Below are 24,003 nucleotides of genomic sequence, written 5' to 3' on the forward strand. Positions count from 1 at the left end.
GCCGGGGTGAGTCGTGGTGCGGGATTGCAAGACTCCTTCCGTTCCTCCTTGTCACTTTTTAACAACTCCCCTGTAGACCGATATGTTTCCACCGCCTGGGCTATGTCGTCGGCTGACAACGGGTTGGCTTGCCCCACAACCCTTTTAAGTCACTGGGTAATTCTCTCAATATCTTGTCCACTACGAGAGTCTCTATCACATGTCCTACTCCCTTTCCAGGTTCTAGCCACTGTTTCGTCAGTCGTATTAAGGCGAAGATCTGGGCACGGACGGGTTGATCAGCTGTATAGGTCCATTGATGGAACTTTACAGCCCTATCTCTGGCAGTCAGCTGGTACCGGGACAGGATCTCGGTTTTTAGTCGCCCATAGTCCGCAGCTTCGTGGGAATCCAGGTCAAAATAGGCTTCCTGAGCCACCCGGTCAAAAGAGGGGCTAATGCGCTCGCCCATTCTGTGGGCGGCCACTCTTCAAGGTGGCCGTCCTTTCGAAGGTCATGAGGAAGGCCTCAATATCATCCTCCTTGGAGAGACGAGGTAAGATGGCGTGAGCAGCCGCTCTTGGCTTAACTCTAGGTTCTTCTAGTCGGTTCAGCTGTTGTTGCAGGAGTTCTATGGTTGTCCGCTGTGCCGTGATCAATTGTTGTAGTAGGGCGTTATCCATTGTTCTTGAATGGTTCCTCCGGGTCTACTGGAAGAATCTTGATTTACTCACTTATCCTTGTGTCACTCGTCCACCTAATACCCGCATCCTCCACCAATGTGAGCGTACCAAGTAATTAGGCGTCACTCTAAAGCGGGAAGGTGGAATAAACGAGTCAGGAAAAAGGTTTTTCTGATTGAACACGGTTCTCTATTGAGAGTATTTTGTCAACAAAAACATTCAAACATAATCAATGAAAAATCTTCCAAGGAAAAACACACATCTTCTTCTCCAGATGAAACAAGAACACAATAGGATAATCTTTAAACTACAACAAACATAAATCACGGTTTTGTCACCGTCTTAGTGGTTCTTTCAGCACAGCTTCTCTCTCTCGGTGGCCATCTTCCAGAGATAGTTTCCCCCTCTCTCTTCTGGTTCCATTCTCTCTTTTATAGGGGAAGGAGAGTATCTCATTAGTACCGTCAGCTGTGCTTAATTGACTCTGGTTACCTTGTCTCCCAGGCTCTGTTGGGCAACTATCCATGAGCCCAGCCTGCCCTCTAGTGGTCCGTCCACAGTAAGTAGAAGCATAAGTGTTAACTTACTCCAATTAGAGCAGGTGTGGTAGGGTTAGGGTAAAATAAAAGGAATATACACTACATGACTAAAAGCATGTGGACACCTGCTCAAACATCTCGTTCCAAAATCATGGGCATTAATATGGAATTGGTCCCACCTTTGCTGCTATAACAGCCTCCACTCTTCTGGGAAAGATTTCCACTAGATGTTGGAACGTTGTGGAGACTTGCTTCCATTCATCCACAAGAGCATTAGTGAGGTCAGGCACTAATGTTGGGCGATTAGGCCTAGCTCGTCAGCAGTCCAATTCATCCCAAAGGTGTTCGATGGGGTTGAGGTCAGGGCTTTGTGTAGGCCAGTAAAGTTCTTTCACACCAATCTCAAACCATTTCTGTATGGACCTCGCTTTGTGCACGGGGCATTGTCATTCTGAAACAGGGAAGGGCTTTCCCCAAACTGTTGCCACAAAGTTGGAAGCACAGAATTGTCTAGCATGTCATTGTATGCTGTAGCATTAAGATTTCCCGTCACTGGAACTAAGGGGCCGAGCCCGAACCATGAAAAACAGCCCCAGACCATTATTCCTCCACAAAACTTCACAGTTGGGACTATGCATTGGGGCAGGTAGCATTCTCCTGGCATCCACCAAACCTAGATTCATCCGTCGGGTGGAGCATGATGCCGGGTGGAGCATGGGTGGAGCATGATTCATCACTCCAAAGAACGCCTATGGCGGTGAGCTTTACCACTCCAGCCAACGCTTGCAATTGCGCATGGTGATCTTAGGCTTGTGTGGCTGCTCGGCCATGGAAACCCATTTCATGAAACTCCCGAACAGTAATGCTGGTGTGACATCATGGAATTCAAATTATGCGAGGGAGAAAAGAGAAACTCCACTTCGGAGAAAAAGACGACCAGATGCTCCCAGACTATGAGAGAAAACGGTCAGATGAAGAAAAAGCAACTGGAGTAGCAATGTTCTCTGGGGTGATCCATGACTCCGTCAGGGCCAAAAAGTCAAAGACTGAAGAGCAGCATAGACATTCTTGACCACAGAGCAGCAGTTCTAAACGTTGCCAGAGACCCGGAATTCCACAAGGGTTGTGCGCACAAGGTACACTAAATTAGAAAGGTTGCAGCCAAGGTACGAGGAGCGTCTGTGAAGCCTAAAGGGAGAGGTGCAAACAGGTATAGAAAACACACAGTTGACAAAGCTACAAAGAGAGTGGTGTGGAGCTTCTGCTCTTTCCTTCCTCGAAACAACTCTGTCTTAGTTTTGCAACAAAACCGCCACTGACATGACCACCGTTTACAGTTGCCTCTGAAACCAGGGGAGACTGAAAAACGAACACTAATTGCTAATTGCCTAGCAGAGGTGGAGAGCACGCCTACCTGTACTAATTGCTGATTGCCTAGCAGAGGTGAAACCATTCGCCCCCCAATACAGCCATTGATTACCAAAACAAGTCACAAATTGCCCAGCCCCTACATACGGGTTATTACTTCAAATGTATCAATTGAAAGTGCGTGTTCACAGCTCCAATCCACATGTGTTGGTCATTACTGAGACATGGTTATTAAGAAAGAGTATTTTGAACACTGATGTTAACCTTTCTGATTATAACCTTATTTGGCAAGACAAATCTTCCAAATATTGTGGAGTGACAATCTTTACCAAGGAACACCTTCAGCGCAGGGTTGTCTCCACCAAGTCTGTCCTCTAAAAATTTGATTTGCTGGTTTTATGCATTAGGCTTTCAAATAACTCTTTGTTGACTGTTGCTGGGTGTTATCGGCCACCATCAGCACCGGCTTCAACCCTAAATGTCCTAAGCTCTCCTTTGGCACCTTACACTAAATCTGAATTTCACCTGAATCTATGTGACCTAAACTGGGACATGCTTAAACCACCTGACCAAGTCCTAAAGCAATACGACTCTCTAAATCTTTCTCAGATTATTACCAATCCTACAAGGTATGAAACCCAGAAAAGGCAACTCTCCTTGATGTTATCCTTACAATTAATCCTGATATGTATCAGTCTGGTGTTTTCTTTAATGGCCTTAGTAATCACTGTTTTACAGCCTAATGGCTGCTCAGTGAAACAACCTGTCTTGACTTGTCATAGAGGCTTGCTAAAAAACTTTAATGAACAAGCCTTCCTTCATGTTCTTGCCTCTGTAATATAGGTATAGAATCAGTTTGATCTCCTCTGTCGAAGACACTTGGACCTTCTTTTTTGATATTTTCAGTGGTATTGTTTAACAAATGCGCCCGGGGTCAGTCTGTTATATCTGGAGTACTTCTCCTGTCTTATTCGGTGTCCTGTGTGAATTTAAGTATGCTCTCTCTAATTCTCTCTTTCTCTCTTTCTTTCTCTCTCTCGGAGGACCTGAGCCCTAGGACCATGCCTCAGGACTACCTGGCATGATGACTCCTTGCTGTCCCCAGTCCACTGCTGCGGCTATGGAACCCTGACCTGTTCACCGGACATGCTACTTGTCCCAGACCTGCTGTTTTCAACTCTCTAGAGACAGCAGGAGCGGTAGAGATACTCTTAATGATCGGCTATGAAAAGCCAACTGACATTTTCTCCTGAGGTGCTGACTTGTTGCACCCTCGACAACTACTGTGATTATTATTATTTGACCATGCTGGTCATTTATGAACATTTCAACATCTTGGCCATGTTCTGTTATAATCTCCACCCGGCACAGCCAAAAGAGGACTGGCCACCCCTCATAGCCTGGTTCCTCTCTAGGTTTCTTCCTAGGTTTTGGTCTTTCTAGGGAGTTTTTCCTAGCCACCATGCTTCTACACCTGCATTGCTTGCTGTTTGGGGTTTTAGGCTGGGTTTCTGTACAGCACTTTGAGATATCAGCTGATGTAAGAAGGGCTATATAAATCGATTTGATTTGATTTGATAAAGAAAATGAGAATTAAAAACAGGTTCAGCCACCTGACTCGACCGTGATCTGGCAGTTACTCCACCTCAATAATTCCATTTGGCAAATCGCTTGGCACACACATACTCAGGCTGACTGGCTCTTGTTCAGGCAAATGAGAAATAAGTGCACTCAGGCTATCCGGAAGGCCAAAGTTAGTCACTTTAAGGAACAGTTCTCTCTCTGTGAGTCAAACCCCACAAAGTTCTGGAAAACAGTTAAATACCTGGAGAATAAACTCTCCTCCTCACAGCTGCCCAAGTTGCTCTAATGTGGCTATCCCCAATACTCCTCCTCTCTCTTCCCCTGCCTCGTTACAAAGTTTATCCCTGCAGGCGGTCACTGAGTCTGAGGTGCTAAAGGAGATCCTTGAACTTGACCCCAAAAAACATCTGGTGCAGATGGTTTAGGCCCTATCTTCTTTAAGGTTGCTGCCCCTATCATCCTCAAGCCTATCTCTGACCTTTTTAACCTGTCTCTTCTCTCAGGAAGCTGTTGGCGCAGATAGAGATGGCAGCTTCGCTTCAAATCCTTAGGAAACTGTACAGTATTGTTTTTTTATGTATTATTTCTTACATTGTTAGCCCGGAAAACCTTAAGTGTTATTACATACAGCCAGGAAGAACTATTGGATATCAGAGAGACGTAAACATACCAGCACAACCAGCATTACAACCAGGAATACGATTTTCCCAAAGTAGATCCTTCGTCTGCACCTTCCAGGGCATTTGAACTGATTCCAGAGGCCAACCCAAAACAACACAGTCGGAGGAGAGGGTGCTGGAGGAGAGGGTGCCGGAGCAGTCTTCTAGTGAGGCTTCGGATGCGTGCACACCACCCACTGCTTCTGAGTATATTACTTGCTAATGTCCAGTCTCTAGTTAACAAAGTAGGCGAAATTAGGGAAAGAGTTGCTTTCCAAATAGATATCCAGGACTGTAACATACTCTGTTTCCCGGAGACATGGCTAGCCGGGGACATGCTGTCGGAGTCCGTACAGCCAACGGATTTTCAGTGCATTGCCGACCACTGCTACTCTAACTTCCCTGATGCATACATGGCCCTCCCCCGCCCTCCTTTTGGCAAATCTGACCATGACTCCATCTGTTGCTCCCCTCCTACAGGCAGAAACTAAAACAGGAAACGCTCGTGCTTAGATCTATCCAACTCTGGTCTGACCAATCAGATTCCACACTTCAAGATTGCTTCGATCACGTGGATCATATGTTCCGGGGAGCCTCAGACAATAACATTGACGTACGTATATGCTGACTCGGCGAACGAGTTTATGAGGAAGTGTATAGGAGATGTTGTTCCAACCGTGACTATTAAAACTTTCCCTAACAGACACCATGGATTGATGGCAGCATTCGCGAAAACTGAAAGCACGTACCACCACATGGGCTCTCCTTTTCCGTGGCCGACGTGAGTAAAACACTTAAATCTGTTAAACCTCACAATGCTGCCAGCCCAGAAAGCTAAGGTAACTGAACTAAATGACTATTGCTCCGTAAGCACTCACTTCCTTCATCATGAAGTGCTTTGAGAGACTAGTCAAGGCTCATATCACCTCCACCATACCTGTTACCCTAGACCCACTCCAATTTGCTTACCGCCCCAATAGGTCCACAGACGATGCAATCACCATCACTCTGCACACTGCCCTATCCCATCTGGACAAGAGGAATACCTATGTAAGAATGCTGTTCATTGACTATAGCTCAGCATTCAACACCATAGTGCCCTCAAAACTCATCATTAAGCTTGAGACCCTGGGTCTCGACCCCACCCTGTGCAACTGGATCCTGGACTTCCTGAATGGCTGCCCCCAGGTGGCAAGGGTAGGTAACAACACACCCGCCAAGCTGATCCTCAACACATAGGCCCCTAAGGGTGCGTGCTCAGTCCCCTCCTGTACCCCCTGTTCACTCATGACTGCACGGCCAGGCACGACTCCAACACCATCATTAAGTTTGCCGATGACACAACACCGACAACGACGAGACAGCCTATAAGGAGTATAGGGAGGAGGTCAGAGACCTGGCCATGTGTTGCCAGAACAACAACCTCTCCTTCAACATGCTCAAGACAAAGGAGATGATTGTGGACCATAGGAAAAAGAGGACAGGGCACGCCCCCATTCTCATTGACGGGGCTGCAGTGGAACAAGTTGAGAGCTTCAAGTTCCTTGGTGTCCACATCACCAACAAACTAACATGGTCCAAGCACACCAAGACAGTCATATAGAGGGCACGACAAAACCTATGCCCCCTCAGGAGATTGAAAAGATTTGTCGTGGGTCCTCAGATCCTCAAAAGGTTCTACAGCTGCACCATCGAGTGCATCCTGACCAGTTGCATCACTGCCTAGTATGGCAACTGCTCGGCCTCCGACCACAAGGCACTACAGAGGGTAGTGCGAACGACCCAGTACATCACTGGGGCCAACCTTCCTGCCATCCAGGACCTCTATACCAGGCGGTGTCAGAGGAAGGCCCAACAAATTGTCAAAGACTCCAGCCACCCTAGTCATAGACTGTTTTCTCTGCTACCGCATGGCAAGCGGTACCGGAGCGCCATGTCTGGTGCAAGAGGCTTCTAAACAGCTTCTACCCCCAAGCCATAAGACTCCTGAGTACCTAATCAAATGGCTACCCAGACTATTTGCATTGCACCCCCTCTTTTACACTGCTGCTACTCTCTGTTGTTATCATCTAAGCATAGTCACTTTAATAACTTTACCCACATGTACATATTACCTCAACTAACCAGTAACCCGCACATTGACTCTGCACCGGTATATGGTCTCGCTATTTTTATTTTACTGCTGCTTTTTAATTACTTGTTACTTTGATTTCTTATTCTTATTCGTGCACGTTCAAATATATTTTTGCCAAATTATTCGATCCCCTAATAACGCACTGCAAAAATGAACTTGGACCAGAATGTACTCGCTCTCCCAACTAATTATTGTTTCTGCAATGAGGATTCACCCTCTTAGAGAATTAACTTATCTGCAGATACTCGTTGTTTTGAGCTAAAAAAGCAGTAGTAGCAGTGTGCAAATCAGGGACCCTAATGAACGGCTCTGTCACCGATGCGATATGATTCCCGACACGTTCGCCAAAAATAACAGTTTGTTAGCGAACAAAAGGAATCAGACAGAAGGCTCATGCTGTCAAAATGTCGACGCCCAGAGAAGACACTTTCCGGGGCAGGAAATCTGTGCTTGAATCCGAAAGCAAGTGACTCCTGAGACTCCTGTGATAATGTATGGAAAATAGTGAAATCAAAGAATGGAACAAAATGAGCAAAATTTGTAGTAGAAGACAAGGACCGGTCCAATAGTGCATTTCTTATAGGGTAGAGTTTTTTGGACAAGGATATTCATTTGGGAAATCCATTTGTAATATTGAGGACTGTGAAGAAACAGTGGGAAAGGTGGATTCAATCAAGGTGACTAGAAGCAGCCTTCTTTGGGTTAATTGTGTTGATGAAGAACAGAAGAAGCATGCACTGGATCTGTCAAAATTGTCCACGTCAGAAGTAACATGTATTGATCTTCGGAGCAGGGCGCCTGCCAAAGGAGTTATAGCTGGAGTCTCATTGGATATAGATGAGTACCTTAGTCAGAAAATCCCAGGAGTGGTCAGTGCACGTTGCCTGACCCGCATGGTAAATGGAAGGAAGGAGAAAAGCCTGGCGATATTATTGTTTGAAGAGAATCTACCTGAATATGTGAAGCTTGGTTATGTGAGGTAAGCGCTGAGAGCATTTGTGTCCAAACCATTACACTGTGGAAATTGTAAAGGATATGGTCGCGTGTCAAATGTTTGCAGACGGGCGAAGTATGATATTGAATAATCTATGAATGGAAAATGTTGCAACTGTGGTGGGGATCATGTCAGGGTGAAGGAGGTCAAGGATCAAGGCTGCGCAGCAGATCTCCTATGTGGAGGCGGTGAAGAGAGTCAAAGGGGCAATAGGCAACAGTTTTGAAGATATAGCAGTGGATGCATTGCAACCAGTTGCTAGTGTTTTAAGTCAATCGGGTGATCTGGATACACTCATTGTGAAGAAGGTAGATTTTGAGGCATTTATAGCCACAGTGATTAATTGTACCGCTCAAGTGTCTAAGAAGTCAAATAAGCTGAATTATATCATTATATCATTATATCCTATACGTTTTTGGGGCTCCAAGACTTCACGGCAGAAGCACTACTGTCCCGCCCTCACAGGAGGCTTCTGAGCCTGTGTTGGGACCTGATTTAGAATGAGGTTTTTACAGAAAAGCAGGTTGATTTTGTTTAGTTAATAAATTTTTTGTTCATTTTTATATGTTATTTGTACCCAAATGTTTTCCTCTTTTGTATCTTTATTATCCATAGGTGGCGAAATGCACATTTAATTGTTGCCAACACCATTATACCATAGAAGAAGAAGATGACGACGACACTTTCCGAGGTGAGCAGGATGCTTATTAGATGGAGTTACTGTACGTTGAGCAGTGGTGGAAAAAGTACTAAAAGTAAAGACACCTTATTAGAAAATTACTCAAGTAAGTCACCCAGTAAAATATTACTTCAGTAGGTCTAAAAGTTTTTGTTTTTTTAAATACTTTTTTGTAACTTATTTTTTATTGACGGTTAGCCAGGGGCACACTGCAACACTCAGACATAATTTACAAACGAAGCATTTGTGTTTCGTGACACTGCCAGATTAGATGCAGTAGGGATGACCAAGGATGTTCTGTTGATAAGTGTGTGAATTGGACCATTTTCCTGTCAAAATGTAACTAGTACTTTTGGGTGTCACGGAAAATGTATGAAGTAAAAAGTACATTATTTTCTTTCGGAATGTAGTGAAGTAAAAGTTTACAAAAATATAAAGCAAGTACAGATAAGTAAAAATACTTTAAAGTACTACTAAGTACTTTACACAACTGACGTTGGGATGCCACCGTACTGCAGTCAAAGTCATGGGAAGAGGAATATTGGGATAGGGAAGAATGGAGGGGAAAAAAAGAGGCTGATGAAAATGAGGTTGAATTTAAATTTGAGGAAAATGGTGATTAAAAAATGGAGAGATGGGGTGTCGAAGATTGGTATCAAGTGCAAACAGAGTGAGCCAAGCTTCATACCTTGTTCTGGAGGTGAAATGGAAGTGAATGAGGGTGAGTTAAGTGAGGTGGAAGGTGTGGTGAAGAGCTCGGAACCCGAGCCTGGCATCGATGGATATGATAAAGAAGATCAATTCGATCCTTGCCTTTTGGCGAGATGCATTTGGGGTTCCAGGGTGGGTGGGAAAGCAGTTGAATCAGTGAAGGTAACCTGTAGTGGACTTGTGATATTTGTTTTTGTGTTTCTTCTCACCAAAGGGAGCACGGGCCACATGTTCGCAACTTGGGTCAAGATATGTTTCTTGCTTTGCTCTTAGAAACATGGCACCATTGAAATGAGTGATTTCTGGGGTAGCGTTAAGTATGGAGGTGGAGCAATTGAAGTTGACGATTCCTGGTGTTTGTGATGCCCACTGTTTGGTGCAACACAAACCCGGTGGTAAGTGTGGTTAAACAGAGGAATCACTGTCAGTCATTTTGAGTCTTTACCCGACAAAGGCATGTTAGGATATATCAGTTATCCTGTTAGAGCTTTTGTGCCGAATCCACTACGCTGTTTCAGGTGCAACGTTTATGGTCATGTTGCAGCAGTTTGAAGGAGGGAGATTCCAAGATGTGCAGGAGGGCATGGGATAGAGGACTGTGTAGTTTTGGTGGATAAAGTTGTGTGTGTCAACTGTAGGCGTGCCCATGTTGCTAAGGATCGGAAGTGTCCGGTGCGAGAGAGGTAGGTTGAGGTGGCTGGAGTCAGAGTAGTGCACACGGTGTCGTATGCTGAGGCAGTGAACAAAGTAGAGGAGGATAGGTCAAAGGATCCTGAGAGAATCCCTGTGAGTAGTTGTTGGCCTATCAGAGTGATAGGCCAGAGTAATATATGCTTCAGTAATGTTGGATTCTTAGAGTTCATAGCATTGGTTATCAACTGTACCGCAGAAATGGAATGTAAATCACAGAAAATAGATTTAATAGTCCTGATTCCTGTGACTAATCCATCTGTGGCTATTTAACCTCTGAATATCAGCTAACCAACTTTATCAGGAGTTATTGCGAGCCTATTTGCAATGTGTTTACACAGTGGGAAATGCAGAAGTATTTTATTTTTTCACTATGATCAGCTTGTCAAAAAATGGATGGATACAAACTTGAAACCACTGATCATGACAATGGGGTGAAACTCCTGGACAACAGTTGTGACTGTCCATTCCATATTATCCATTTTACTTTGACCAGTCCTGTTTTTAGGATATGTTGTTTGTTAACATGGCAGCTCATTAGTCAGGTTAGGCTATTTGATCAGAGAAACCTGCATGATGTAAAAAGTGTCCATCTCATTACATTGTCATACATTTTATCTCCAGGCTGTAGGCTACAGAAAAGGCCACATACATTTTTTTTTACCATATCCTATATGTTCTACATTTTTGTTAAGAGAATTTTCGGGATGGAACGTTGGTGGAGCGCTTCAAAGATGCATCTCACTAACAGCACCCTGGAGAGGCACGCTGGGAATGGACAAGTGGAAAAATATTTTGTGCCTCTGCCTTTGACAATGTGGGCACTGCTTATCAAAGGGTGGCATCAGCGCTCACCTAAAAAAAAACATATGCCACTGGTTGAGAGAAATTGTCAATTTTTTGGGGCAGAATTATGTGAGGTTTTATGTGTGTTGTTGGAAGTGCGTCTTGGTCAGTTTAGCTCAGAAAAGGCTATCTGCCGCCACAGGCGGGCCGGCAGTGGGTATATGAGATTTGACTTCAAAAGAGTTAGAGGGTGTGTTGAGTACCTCATCCTTCCAGGCCGTTGGCATGGTGCATGAGCAATAGGGTCAAAGTATTGGAATGGGGTAGTGGATTTTTAACGAGTGTAGGGTTAGTTGGAAGGTTTTCTTTTTCCCCTTTTGTATCACATGCACAATGGATTTATATTATAGTCCAGTTGGGGGCGGTAATGCAACATATTTGATGCCAACTGCAGTTTAACTCCAAAGAAGAAGAATTTCTCAACGTTAGCCCACGTGGGTTGTTGTTTCGAAGGAATCCGCGCTAGTTAAGCACCAATAACAAGAAGATCATGGGGAAAAATAAACAGACGAAACCCGCAGAGGCATTTAAACAAGGTGCTACGACTGGGCAATATCCAAGGTAACGCTGACTAGCTGGTTCGCTCTTTTTGTCCTACAGGCTTGCTAGCTATCTAAGTTAGCATGCTAGCTATCTTGAGAGTTAGTTACCCAGTTAGCAATGAGCACTCAGGAGGCCGGGGTCCCTCCAGTCCAGAATGGTCGCACCCCAAGCGACCGTTTTCACTAGTGCCGTTTTACTCATCCGGCGACACTACAGCTGCCAGTCGGAGGCAAGCCCCATTTTCAGCATCTAGTCAGCAGCATGCCTACTCCCTCACCACTTTATATATATCACTCACACACACACAGGGTTGGGTAGGTTACTTTATAAATGTAATCCGTTAGTTGCTAGTTACCTGTCAAATTGTAATCAATGTAACTTTTGGATAACCCAAACTCAGTAACGTAATCTGATTACATTTAGTTACTTTTAGATTACTTTCCCCTTAAGAGTAATTAGAAGATGACAAAACTGTATGTTACCAATTGAACCACATCTATTGCAGGATAAATCAATGTTAAAGTGTATATAGCTGGCCATATATGGATGTTACATTTTACTTTATGGGTTGGTTTATGTAGGCTTCTTCTAACCCATTGCTTTCTACATATAAAGTACGATTAAATTAGACTTGGTTTTTAATGTAAAGATGTAGCAGAATTCCATTAAATGTTATACTGCCTTGATCTTCAAGAATAGGACTTGGAAATTTGGAAGTATAGAATAGCTGAATTGTTTTACCTGCGCATAACCCCAAAGCTATGGATTTATTACGCAGCCCTACTCTGTTTATGATTTTGTCATGGAGTGCTGATTGGGTTTATTGATTCCTGTTGAAAAATAAATGCTGCGCTCATGGAATGGCATGCTTGAGCACTACTGGAAAAGGCCATATGCTGCATTTGCTATAGGCCTAATGTTAAACGTTTTGTTGGTGACACTTTAATGTCTTGATAATCCACAGATGAAACAATAACATCGGTCGCCCCGTCTTTGTTTTGGTAAGAAGCTGAGTGATGGGCCTGGAGAAATGTAACCACTCTCAGATTAATAGAAAAGGTTTTTCTTTTCTTTTTACTCTTTTCTACATTGTAAGACATCAAAACTATGAAATAACACACATGGAATCATGTTGTAACCAAAAAAGGGTTAAACAAATCAAAATATATTTGAGATTCATCAAAGTAGCCACCCTTTGGTTTGATGACATCGTTGCACACTTTTGGCATTATCTCAACCAGCTTCATGGGGTAGTCACCTGGAATGCATTTCAATATGCCTTGTTCATTTGTGGAATTTCTTTCCTTAATGCGTTTGAGCCAATCAGTTGTGTTGTGACAAGGTAGGGGTGGTATACAGAAGATAGTCCTATTTGGTAAAAGACAAAGTCCATATTATGGAAAGAACAGCTAAAATAAGCAAAGAGAAACAACAGTCCACCATTACTTTAAGACATGAAGGTCAGTCAATCAGGAAAATGTCAAGAACTTTGAAATGTTCTTCAAGTGCAGTTGCAAAAACCATCAAGCGCTATGATTAAACTGGCTCTCATGAGGACCGCCACAGGAAAGGAAGACCCAGAGTTACTTCTGCTGCAGAGGATAAGTTCATTAGAGTTAACTGCATCTCAGATTGCAGCCCAAATAAATGCTACATGTTTCAAGTAACAGAAACAGCTCAACATCAACTGTTCAGAGGAGACTGCGTAAATCAGGCCTTCATGGTCGAATTGCTGCAAATAAACCACCACTAAAAGACACCAATAAGAAGAAGAGACTTGCTTGGGACAAACCACGAGCAATGAACATTAGACCAGTGGAAATCTGCCCTTTGGTCTGATGAGTCCAAATTTGAGATTTTTGGTTCCAACCTCCATATCTCAGTGAGACGCAGAGTAGGTGAACGGATCTTTGCATGTGTGGTTCCCACCGTGAAGCATGGAGGAGGTGGTGTGGGGGTGCTTTGCTTGTGACACTGTCTGTGATTTTATTTAGAATTCAAGGTACACTTTAACCAGCATTCTGCAGCGATTCGCCATCCTATCTGTTTTGCACTTAGTGGGACTATCACTGTTTTTCAACAGGACAATGACCCAACACCTCCAGGCTGTGTAAGGGCTATTTGACCAAGAAGGAGAGTGATGGAGTGCTGCACCTGGCCTCCACAAACATCTGACCTCAACACAATTAAAATGGTTTGGGATGAGTTGGACCGCAGAGTGAAGAGGAAATCGGCCAACAAGTGCTCAGCATATGAGGGAACTCCTTCAAGACTGTTGGAAAAGCATTCCACGTGGAGCTGGTTGAGAGAATGCCAAGAGTGTATAAAGCTGTCATCAAGACAAAGGGTGGCTACTTTGAAGAATATATAAAATATATTTTGATTTGTTTAAAAACAATTGGGTTACTACATGATATATGTTATTTCTACAATGTAGAAAATAGTAAAAAGAGAGACCCTTGAATGAGTAGGTGTGTCCAAACCTTTGACTGTTACTGTATACCTCTTTTTTTTTTAAATATATATATTTTTTAAATAAACACTGGTACTGGAGACCTTCAGATGAGTCTTGTAAGCAAAACAGAACACCATTGTGTTCGTGAGAGTCAAATTTCAATAGAGTGGTGTTAATAGTTTGTAGGCCAAACTGTTCAGATGCTTCATACGATTTTGTGAGAAGACCAATTTTCAGATTTGTCTCATGGTCTGACAAACACCACTCTAGCTCTGCCACCTTTCACTGCAGATGCGGAAGGGCGATATCGGCGGATGCAGTGGATTGAGACGCAGCCCTTGCAAAAACACAGTTGTCTCTAGCTTAAACAGACAGATTTATTTTGGGGGGGGGGGTACTTTTTACCCCTTTTTTTTCTCCCCAATTTTGTGATATCAATTGGTAGTTTAGTCTTGTCCCATCTCTGCAACTCCTCAGGAGAGGCAAAGATCGAGAGCCATGCGTCCTCTGAAACATGACCCTGCCAAGCTGCGCTGCTCGCTTTACCCGGAAGCCAGCCGCACCATTGTGTCCGAGGAAACACTTTACAACTGGCGACCGAAGTCAGCGTGCATGTGCCTGGCCTGCCACAAGTCGCTAGAGCACGATAGGACACGGTCATTAAGGTCATCTCGGTTTTCATTTGAAGCATCATTTTATCCTTTGCTTGTTTGTAACAATTGCAAAGACATTGGCAACTTTGTATTTGTAGTCAACTTCGTTCTGAAGTTATCAGCGGTCACAGAGAGAATGAAGTTGCTTATCTATATGTTCAGCTGAGATCTTCTGTGAATAATGTGACCATAGATGCTTTTTTGCCCTTCTAACGACGCACTAACAGTAGCTGTTCTACAAGTGTCCTGAGACAGCCGTTAAATAATGTGCAGTTTTAGTAATGATGGATTTGGGAGATTTAACGATGCTCCTACTAAGTTTCTAAAGTTTAATTTAGCTTTGAGATGCTTTTGGCAAACCGGGCCCAGGGCCACCATGTGACGGCTAAAGTGACTGGATTTAAACTACTTTCATAACTCGCCAAAGTAAAGATGTTGCTATAGAGTGTTGACAAACTTTTCTCTGTATGCTCAAGCTTCTATTTCTCAAAAATATGTCAAATATTTTGAGCACTTTGTTTAGTTAACGCCAAACCAGTTATGGCCCATGCACACGCGTCTGATGCACATGCCGCTCGTAGTGCACATTCAATGCATGACCATGTGACCAAATATTGTGATGACTTCTTGTTTACACATGATTTTACTTAGAGTAAATAAATGTCTTTCTTTTTCCATAAATGAATTGCCCCTCTAGCAAGAAGCCTAAACGAGATGGCAAGCCCAGACAGAAGGATCATCTTGAGCAGATTCCCTTCCGCCTTCGAGAGATTATGAAAAGCAAGGAGAGGATGAAGATGGGGCCCAGCAAGGCCAAGAAGATGAGGAAAGGTCAGTCATCATGGAATTCTAACCTTTTAATATTGTTCTTGATTAGGCCTATACATGAATGCCTGTAGTATTAGCGAAGGTATTTGATACTTGTAAAAACTGACTTGCCTTTCTTAAAAGTTTAATTGAAGCTCTGTCTTCCAGTACTCCTCATTTTCTGTCCTGTTCCTTATATTCTTTACTTGGATCCCATTAGCTGACGCCATCGCCCTTGCTCCCAAACCCAAGCCAGGGGATGCTACAATCGTAGATATCCCTGTTCCACACTTCCGTAGAAAGAAGAGGGAGAGTGAGAAGACGTACCTGCGAAGGATGGGCAATGAGGCGCAGCACGTCCTCTTCCTCACCAAGAACCAGATAGAGAGACGGCCGGAGAGGGAGCTAGAGGAGCAGGAGAAACCTGCTGGCACCGGGAAATGCAAGTCTGACAAGAAGAAAGAGTGAGTGGAGCCAGACAAACAATTCTGTCCCTCAATTCCAACCCGACCCCTAGCCCCGCCTTTCACATAGGCCTACACTTTTGTTTAAACCTTTTTGGACTTTGTTGTTTATTGGTTTAACGCAGCGTTTCCCAAACTAGGGGTCGCAAGAGAAACACTGTAAGAGAAGGGGGGGGAAATGCTTTGGTTCATAGAACCGGGGTTACGTCAGTAGCAGCTAGATGCAGTTGTAATAAACAGCAGCTTCTTTTTTCTTCGGACACGTGGCTCTATCTATTAAACGGTTTAAGCTACATCACTGAAAGTTAAGACTCTAAGGAACATGTATGTGTCTTCTGTTTCCCACTACCATGCCCACAATCCGGGCAGGACTCATTAGAACAGAGTAAACAAGACCAGGCACTACATCAGACTGGAGAAAAAAAAGAACATCAATGTTCTTTTTCTGCACAGAAGATCATACAAAATTATTGCCTGATCTTTTGAACATCCCAATGCCTTTCTAATGCATTTGTCACTTCAAACCATAACTTTCTTTCAGATTGAAATACTGTCAAGGGTACTATCGGACTGATTTACAATAGACTGTCAAAGCCCCCCTGGGATCTCAAAAAAATAAATATCAATGGAACCATTAGTTTAACGCATCAAACATAGACTACGTTTAAGGTTGAGTGTGATGTTCCCTGCTTTCTACAGCGTGATGACCATGTTAATTTGCCCCCATGTGATAATAAAGTTGACAAACTATCCAACCCCTTCAGATCTACAGTAGTGTCTAGGGAGGAGGGGTTAGTGGTGATTTGAAATGAAGCCTTTGTATTTAGTCTAAAATGTAGTGGTCTCAAATTCCATCCTTAATCGTTTGTCCTCTCCTGTGTGACTGCAGATATGATAAAAGCCGGCTGGACAGGCTACATAAAAAGAAACTGGACAGGCGGGAAGAGAAGGCAGAAAACGACATGTTCATAGGTATGTATGGATTTTCAGCAGAGCATGCTGTATATCAGGTAATTAGAGATGCTGCCACCATCTTATACATGCTGCCACCATCTTATTCTCTATCCCTGAACTTTTAGATGAAGTTGCCTTCGGAGAAGTTGCCATGGCACCGCCGACTCTGAGTATCAAGCCCAGGAAGGCACTGATCAAGCCCCAGGTAAGTGTGTGTGCATGTGAGTATGTAAAAAGAGCTATCCTCATTTTAATTATATCACTCCCCAGAGGGGTATACTACGATGCAAGCTAGATTACTCGGGATTTGCTGAAGCTAGCCTGCATTGGTTAGCTAAACGTTCCAGCTCAGGCTTTATCCATGTTATGAAGGTGGATATTGATCGTGCACCTGTCGCCTGCTCAAGCCGAGCTTGTTACTGTGTGCTCGTGCCGCACAAGGCTAAGTCAAACAAAAGTCATACAAAAGGTTTACTTTGGGTGAAGTTTCAAGTGCATCTTGTCATTACTAAATGTATAATGTGATACGCATTTTAATATGACCTTTTTTTAAATTAATAAAATATTTAATTAGTCCTCTCCTCAAATGAAGAGGATGATGACGAGAGGGAGAGAATCAGATTTAATTGTTCCTCAACTCACGGCTCAGGTACTGGGCTCCCCAGTGGCGCAGCGGTCTAATGCACTGCATCTCGGTGCTGGAGGCGTCGCTACATCAGGCCGTAATTGGGAGTCCCATAGGACGGCCCACAATTTGCCCAATGGCGCCCAGGGTTGGCTGATATAGGCTGTGATTGTAAATAAGCCTGTGTTCTTAACTGACTTGCTTTGTTAAATTAATTTAAAAAAAGTTTAAATAATTCAACAACAACAACAAAATTCAGGGTAAGTGGAGTTAGCCCTGACTTAGACTGCCCCGGAGACGGTTAATTCTGACAGATTCGTTGCCTGGTTAAAAGGTGAGCCACTTTAGTGTCACCGGTTATTCCGAGTTGAACTCTGAGTTGACCAGTGTTAGCTCGCTATCTCCTCTATCTCACGTCATAGTACACCACTCTGGCATCTTAGAGTAGTGCTGATCTAGGATCAGTTTTGCCTTTTTAGATCCTAATGAATAAGATGTAAAAAATATATTTCACCTTTTATTTTGACTGAGAAGTCGTACTGAGACACGGGTCTCTTTTACAGAACCCTACATAAATATTGTACATAAAATTACAAATCTATTAAGAAATGGACACATGGGGCCTCCCGGGTGCGCAGTGGTTAAGGGTGCTGTACTGCAGCGCCAGCTGTGCCATCAGAGTCCCTGGGTTCGCGCCCAGGCTCTGTCGTAACCGGCCGCGACCGGGAGGTCCGTGAGGCGACGCACAATTGGCCTAGCGTCGTCCGGGTTAGGGAGGGCTTGGTCGGTAGGGATGTCCTTGTCTCATCGCGCACCAGCGACACCTGTGGCGGTCCGGGCGCAGTGCGCGCTAACCAAGGTTGCCAGGTGCAGGGTGTAGCCTCCATCACATTGGTGCGGCTGGCTTCCGGGTTGGATGCGCGCTGTGTTAAGAAGCAGTACGGCTGGCTGGGTTGTGTATCGGAGGACGCATGACTTTCAACCTTCGTCTCTCCCGAGCCCGTACGGGAGTTGTAGCGATGAGACAAGATAGTAGCTACTACAACAATTGGATACAATGAAATTGGGGAGAAAAAGGGGTAAAATTCAAAAAAATAAAATAAAATAAATTGACACATTTATCAACATTGAGGTCTCCGATCATTACTCTGAATGGACCAGAACATCTCATTTCAGTGAGTCCTGTAAGTTATTCCACATAAAGGGCGCAAAAAAAATAAACGCAGCTTTACCCAAATTTGTGGAGACCGACGGGGCCAAACCCAGTCTCGTGCTTGGTTTATCTACAAAGCCCTCATGGAGAAATTTTGTATCGATCATCGTTAATTCAATTTAGACTTACAAATGACCAAACTCAGTCTTAGGCTTACTCTCCTTACATTTTTTTATTTGTTTATTTGACCTTTATTTAACCAGGCAAGTCAGTTAAGAACAAATTCTTATTTTCAATGACGGCCTAGGAACAGTGGGTTAACTGCCTGTTCAGGGGCAGAACGACAGATTTGTACCTTGTCAGCTCAGGGGTTTGAATTTGCAACCTTCCGGTTACTAGTCCAACGCTCTAACCACTAGGCATACAAAGAGGCCCAACTCACTTTTTGATACAAAAGACAATGGTGAGTTCTATAACCATCACCAGTAATAAACATAAGGGCACAATGGAAAACAGCATCTAGTAGTTTAAGTGTAGATTATGCTGCATGCATATAGATAATATCCCCAGAAACTATAATAGACATAAAAGTGGCCTGGACAACTTCCTTCCTGTTAACAGAAGTCAGACATGCTAAGAAAACACAACCTTGAACATGAACTTTATCAGCTCATTGACATGTTTTTTTTAAATTACAGTTTTGTCATCAAGCCAGATACCAAAATATTTGTAGGAAGGAACTCGCTCAATTTGTGTACTGTTCAAACTAGTAATTTACACATGTTTTTTAAAATTTGGGTTATGGGACCTAGAAAAAAGCATGTTTTGCATTTAGCATTAAGTTTAGATCCAATAATAACCTCTGCAATGCTTGGCAATCAGACTTCAAATGTGAAAAGGCTTGGCCAACTGATGGAACAATGGAATAAAACACAAATGAAATGTATATATTTTACAGCATTACCAATTTATTTATTGAAATGAATTAATTAGGCCCTAATCTATGGATTTCACATGACTGGGCAGGGGTGCAGCCATGGTGGGCCTTAGAGAGCATATGCCCACCAATCAGAATGAGTTTTAATCACACAAAAGGAATATATTATAGACCAAAATATTCATCAGGTGTCCAGGTGGCTGGTCTCAGACGATCTGGCAGATAAAGAAGCCAGATGTGGAGGTCTTGGGCTGGCGTGGTTACACCAGGTCTGCGGTTGTAAGGCCGGTTGGATGTACTGCCAAATTCTCTAAAATGACGGAGATGGCTTATCGTAGAGAAATTAATATTAAATTCTCTGGCAACAGCTCTGGTGGACATTCTTGCAGTCAGCATGCCAGTTGCACGCTCCCTCAACTTGAGACATCTGTGGCATTGTGTGACAAAATTGCTCATTTTAATGGCCTTTTATTGTCCCCAGCACAAGGTGCACCTGTGTAATGATCATTCTGTTTAATTAATTTTATTTCAGCTCATGAATCATGGGATCAACACTTTACATGTTGCAGTTATATTTTTGTTCAGTATAGATTGTAAACAGTAATGGGCTGAGTATCGAACCTTGGGCCACCTCTTTATGTTGGCTTCAGAGTGGCGCAGTGGTCTAAGGCACTGTATCTCAGTGCAAGAGGCGTCACTGCAATCCCTGGTTCGAATCCATGCTGCATCATGATTGGGAGTCCCATAATTGGCCCAGCATCGTCCGGGATTGGCTGGGGTAGGCCGTCATTGTAAATAAGAATTTGTTCTTAACTGACTTGCCTAGTTAAATGAAAAATTATAATAATCATTATGTAACTCAAAGCTCTCAGATTTGACCCAATCTACTTTGATGGCCTGAGTTCTGACATTGAGATAATTATGAAACCATTGGCAAGTATCAGTACCCAATGCTATGGAGGACAGCTTATTCAACAGAATAACATGGTCTACAGTATCAAGCTTTAGTCTACAAACATGGCAGCACAATTCTTTCTAACTAAGTCATTTGTAATATCATTTACAACGAGCATGGTAGGCGAAGTGGTGCTATGTTTGGGTCTGAATCCGGATTGAATAACAAAGAAAATAACTTGGTTTGTTGACCAATGATTGTAGTAATTTCGCAAGACAAGGGAGCCTGGAAATGGGTCAATAATTATCGAGATCACCACTATCCCCGCCCTTATGGAGTGTTATCACAAAAGCTGCTTTCGACACTTCCTGATATTTCCTGATAGTGTGCTACTGTGCCAGCAATGAGGGGCAATGCATACTTACGCAAACACAAGTCAGCCCCTAATGATTTCTAGGCTAATAAGGCAGCAATAACTTATTTCTTTGATTTGACAAAAAGAGAAACACTGACTACCATTTCCCAAGTCACGTGAGATTGACTGACCAATGGTTCTAATATTTTCGCAAGACAAGGGAGCCTGGAAATGGGTAGATCATTCTCAAGATCACTACTATCCCCGTCCTTATGGAGTAGCACAAAAGCTGCATACCACACTTTTGCAATAATTCCATGGATGATCCTAGATCAGCACTCCTACCTTGAGACGCTTTGTGAATACAGGCTCAGATGAATGGCTCTAGACTATTGAATAATGTTAGTCCTTCTCTCTCCCTTCCAGGGTGTGTGTAAGGGTCTCCTGCTGAACTCTCTGCTGGGCCAGACCCAGTTCTCCACAGCCAAGCCATCCATGGCCAGGCAGAGGATGATGGAGGAGGAGAGGCAGCGGGTGGTGCAAGCCTACCGCCACCTGAAGAAACAGAAGCAGCATCGGCAAGAGGCCAAAGCAACTGGGATAGAGAAGCTGAAGAACCTCCAGTGAGACTCCAGTGGTCCCATTCTCTGCCTTGCTCCCTCCCCCAAGGTGTGCACTTCTCACTTACACTGTCCAAATACAGTGATGCAATTTTTTTATGTGGCTCTATACTCCAGCTATTTTTATTCGAGAGCAGGTGACAGTATTCCAATATTCCTTGTACACAATGACTACTACATTGTGACTCTACAAACTTGTTGGATGCATTTACAGACTGTTCTGGTGTTTTCAGATTACACGTTGTCCAATAGGAAGTGATTGGTGAATAATGTATTTTGTTTGACTCACTTTTATTGCAAGAATAGATTACATTTGTGAACACTTCTACATTCATGTGGATGCTACCATGATTATACCATGATTAGGAATGAATGATGAGGGTCAAAGATCATACCCCCCAAAAATGTTTGTCACCCATTATTGGGAATGCTGAGTTTGACATGCTTTGTTTTAGCCTCTAACTTTCTCACTCATCATTATTCATGATTGTTGTTTTTTCTTAATCGTGGCATTATCAGGATTGATTTAGAAGTGTTCAGAAACATCTTATCTACTCACTTAGTCATTTTATTTTCTATTTTCAGTAAATCAGATCAATATGAAAGTACCCTCACATTAGAGGTGATGTTCTGTACTTTCACCTGATACAAACATTTTCTCAAATCCAAAATGCTGGAGTATAGAGACAAATTTTAAATTGTGTGGACTGGTGTAAGACATATGGTGGAAAGTCTGTAAACCCCTGTAGCCTGTGCTTAAATCAATGTTTTTTTAATTAAATGGAGGTGAGTGAGCAAGTGCACATTTCAGGGTGAATGATGGGGAATTTGGCTGCATTGAAGATGAAGCACCAAATCTAAGTGGAACCACATGGAGGGGACAAGGGTTAGCTCATCTGATCACCAAGCAGTTCATATTCCTTTCCCAATCTGCAGTGAGTTTTTGTGGACACTGGGATGGATTCTGACTGGTATTGAAAGGACCAGACCACCTCTGCACATATGGACTGTTTCTCCTTGAATAAGTAGCTTTCCTTCCTACCTACCTGCAGGCCTTGCCATTTATGTCAGGTACTTCTGACTATCAGTGCCACTGTTTTCTGTATTAACTATCTTCTCTTGTGGCAATGCATGACTGCTTTGACATGGACTAAATTATGACTCTTTGGGGACTTTAAAACCTCTAACTTTTCCATGCAGTTTGGATGGAATGAACTACATACAGTGCCTTCAGAAAGTATTCAGATCCCTTGACTTTTTCCATATTTTCTTACGTTGGAGTTTTTCTAAAATGGATTAAATTGTTTTTTCTCTCATCAATCTACGCACAATACCCCATAATGACAAAGCAAAAACAGGTTTCCACTTTTTTGTTAACTTATTCTAAATATCACATTTACATAGGTATTCAGACCCTTTTACTCAGTACTTTGTTGAAGCACCTGGCAGCAATTACAGCATCAAATCTTCTTAGGTATGACGCTACAAGCTTGGCACACATGTATATGGAGAGTTTCTCCCATTATTCTCTGCAGATCCTCTCAAGCTCTGTCAGGTTGGATGGGGAGCGTTGCTGCACAGCTATTTTCAGGTCTCTCCAGAGATGTTTGATCGGATTCAACATTTACATTTAAGTCATTTAGCAGACGCTCTTATCCAGAGCGACTTACAAATTGGTGCGTTCACCTTAAGACATCCAGTGGAACAGCCACTTTACAATAGTGCATCTAAATCTTATAAGGGGTTGATCAGAGCCTGGAGGTACTGAGGTGCCGTTCCCCTCACAGCTCCGTAGGCAAGCACCATGGTCTTGTAGCGGATGCGAGCTTCAACTGGAAGCCAGTGGAGAGAGCGGAGGAGCGGGGTGACGTGAGAGAACTTGGGAAGGTTGAACACCAGACGGGCTGCGGCGTTCTGGATGAGTTGTAGGGGTTTAATGGCACAGGCAGGGAGCCCAGCCAACAGCGAGTTGCAGTAATCCAGACGGGAGATGACAAGTGCCTGGATTAGGACCTGCGCTGCTTCCTGTGTGAGGCAGGGTCGTACTCTGCGGATGTTGTAGAGCATGAACCTACAAGAACGGGCCACCGCCTTGATGTTAGTTGAGAACGACGAATTCAAGTCCGGCTCTGGCTGGGCCACTCAATGACATTGAGACTTGTCCCGAAGCCCCTCCTGCATTGTCTTGGCTGTGTGCTTAGGGTCGTTGTCCTGTTGAAAGGTGAACCTTTGCCCCAGTCTGAGGTTCTGAGCACTCTGGAGCAGGTTTTCATCAAGGATTTCCCTGTACTTTGCTCCATTCATTTTTGCCCCAATCCTGACGAGTCTCCCTGCCTCTGAAAAACATCCCCACAGCATGATTCTGCCACCACCATGCTTGACCGTAGGGATGGTGCCAGGTTTCCTCCAGATGTGACTCTTGGCATTCAGGCCAAATATTTCAGATGGTTGTCCTGGAAGGTTCTCCCATCTCCACAGAGGAGCTCTATCTATCCTTGACCAAGGCCCATCTCCCCTGATTGCTCAGTTTTGCCAGGCGTTCAGCTCTAGCATGAGTCTTGGTGGTTCCAAACGTCTACCATTTAAGAATGATGGAGGCCACTGTGTTCTTGGGGACCTTCAATGCTGCAGAAATGTTTTGGTACACTTCCCCAGATCTGTGCTTCAACACAATCC

The 24,003-nt window shown here is 43.6% G+C and overlaps 1 protein-coding gene across 5 annotated transcripts; it reads left to right on the forward strand.

Moving 5' to 3' along the window:
- Window positions 1–506: 506 nt before the first annotated feature.
- ccdc137 (coiled-coil domain containing 137) lies at window positions 507–22,643 on the forward strand. Of its 5 annotated transcripts, none has more exons than XM_065011074.1 (7): window positions 507–5,593; window positions 8,556–8,631; window positions 15,215–15,348; window positions 15,545–15,788; window positions 16,678–16,760; window positions 16,868–16,947; window positions 21,134–22,643. In XM_065011074.1, exons 3-7 carry the CDS (start codon window positions 15,291–15,293, stop codon window positions 21,332–21,334), a joined length of 666 nt encoding a protein of 221 aa, XP_064867146.1. In that variant the 5' UTR covers window positions 507–5,593; window positions 8,556–8,631; window positions 15,215–15,290; the 3' UTR covers window positions 21,335–22,643. The 5 variants fall into 5 exon arrangements, with proteins under 5 accessions (XP_064867146.1, XP_064867145.1, XP_064867148.1 ...); XM_065011073.1 differs by having other exon boundaries at window positions 507–5,425; window positions 5,516–8,631; XM_065011076.1 differs by having other exon boundaries at window positions 507–3,768.
- The last annotated feature ends 1,360 nt before the right edge of the window (window positions 22,644–24,003 follow it).

Source organism: Oncorhynchus nerka, linkage group LG26 (assembly GCF_034236695.1).
Source record: "Oncorhynchus nerka isolate Pitt River linkage group LG26, Oner_Uvic_2.0, whole genome shotgun sequence".
NCBI classification, from domain to species: Eukaryota; Metazoa; Chordata; class Actinopteri; order Salmoniformes; family Salmonidae; genus Oncorhynchus; species Oncorhynchus nerka.

Bases quoted from the DNA above. Each gene is read 5' to 3' on its own strand.
- ccdc137 (XM_029635220.2), top strand. From the start codon at position 11,357: ATGGGGAAAAATAAACAGACGAAACCCGCAGAGGCATTTAAACAAGGT. The intron at 16,761-16,867 runs GTATGTATGGAT...CTGAACTTTTAG, and splicing joins AGAAAACGACATGTTCATAG to ATGAAGTTGCCTTCGGAGAA. The intron at 16,948-21,133 runs GTAAGTGTGTGT...TCTCCCTTCCAG, and splicing joins AGGCACTGATCAAGCCCCAG to GGTGTGTGTAAGGGTCTCCT.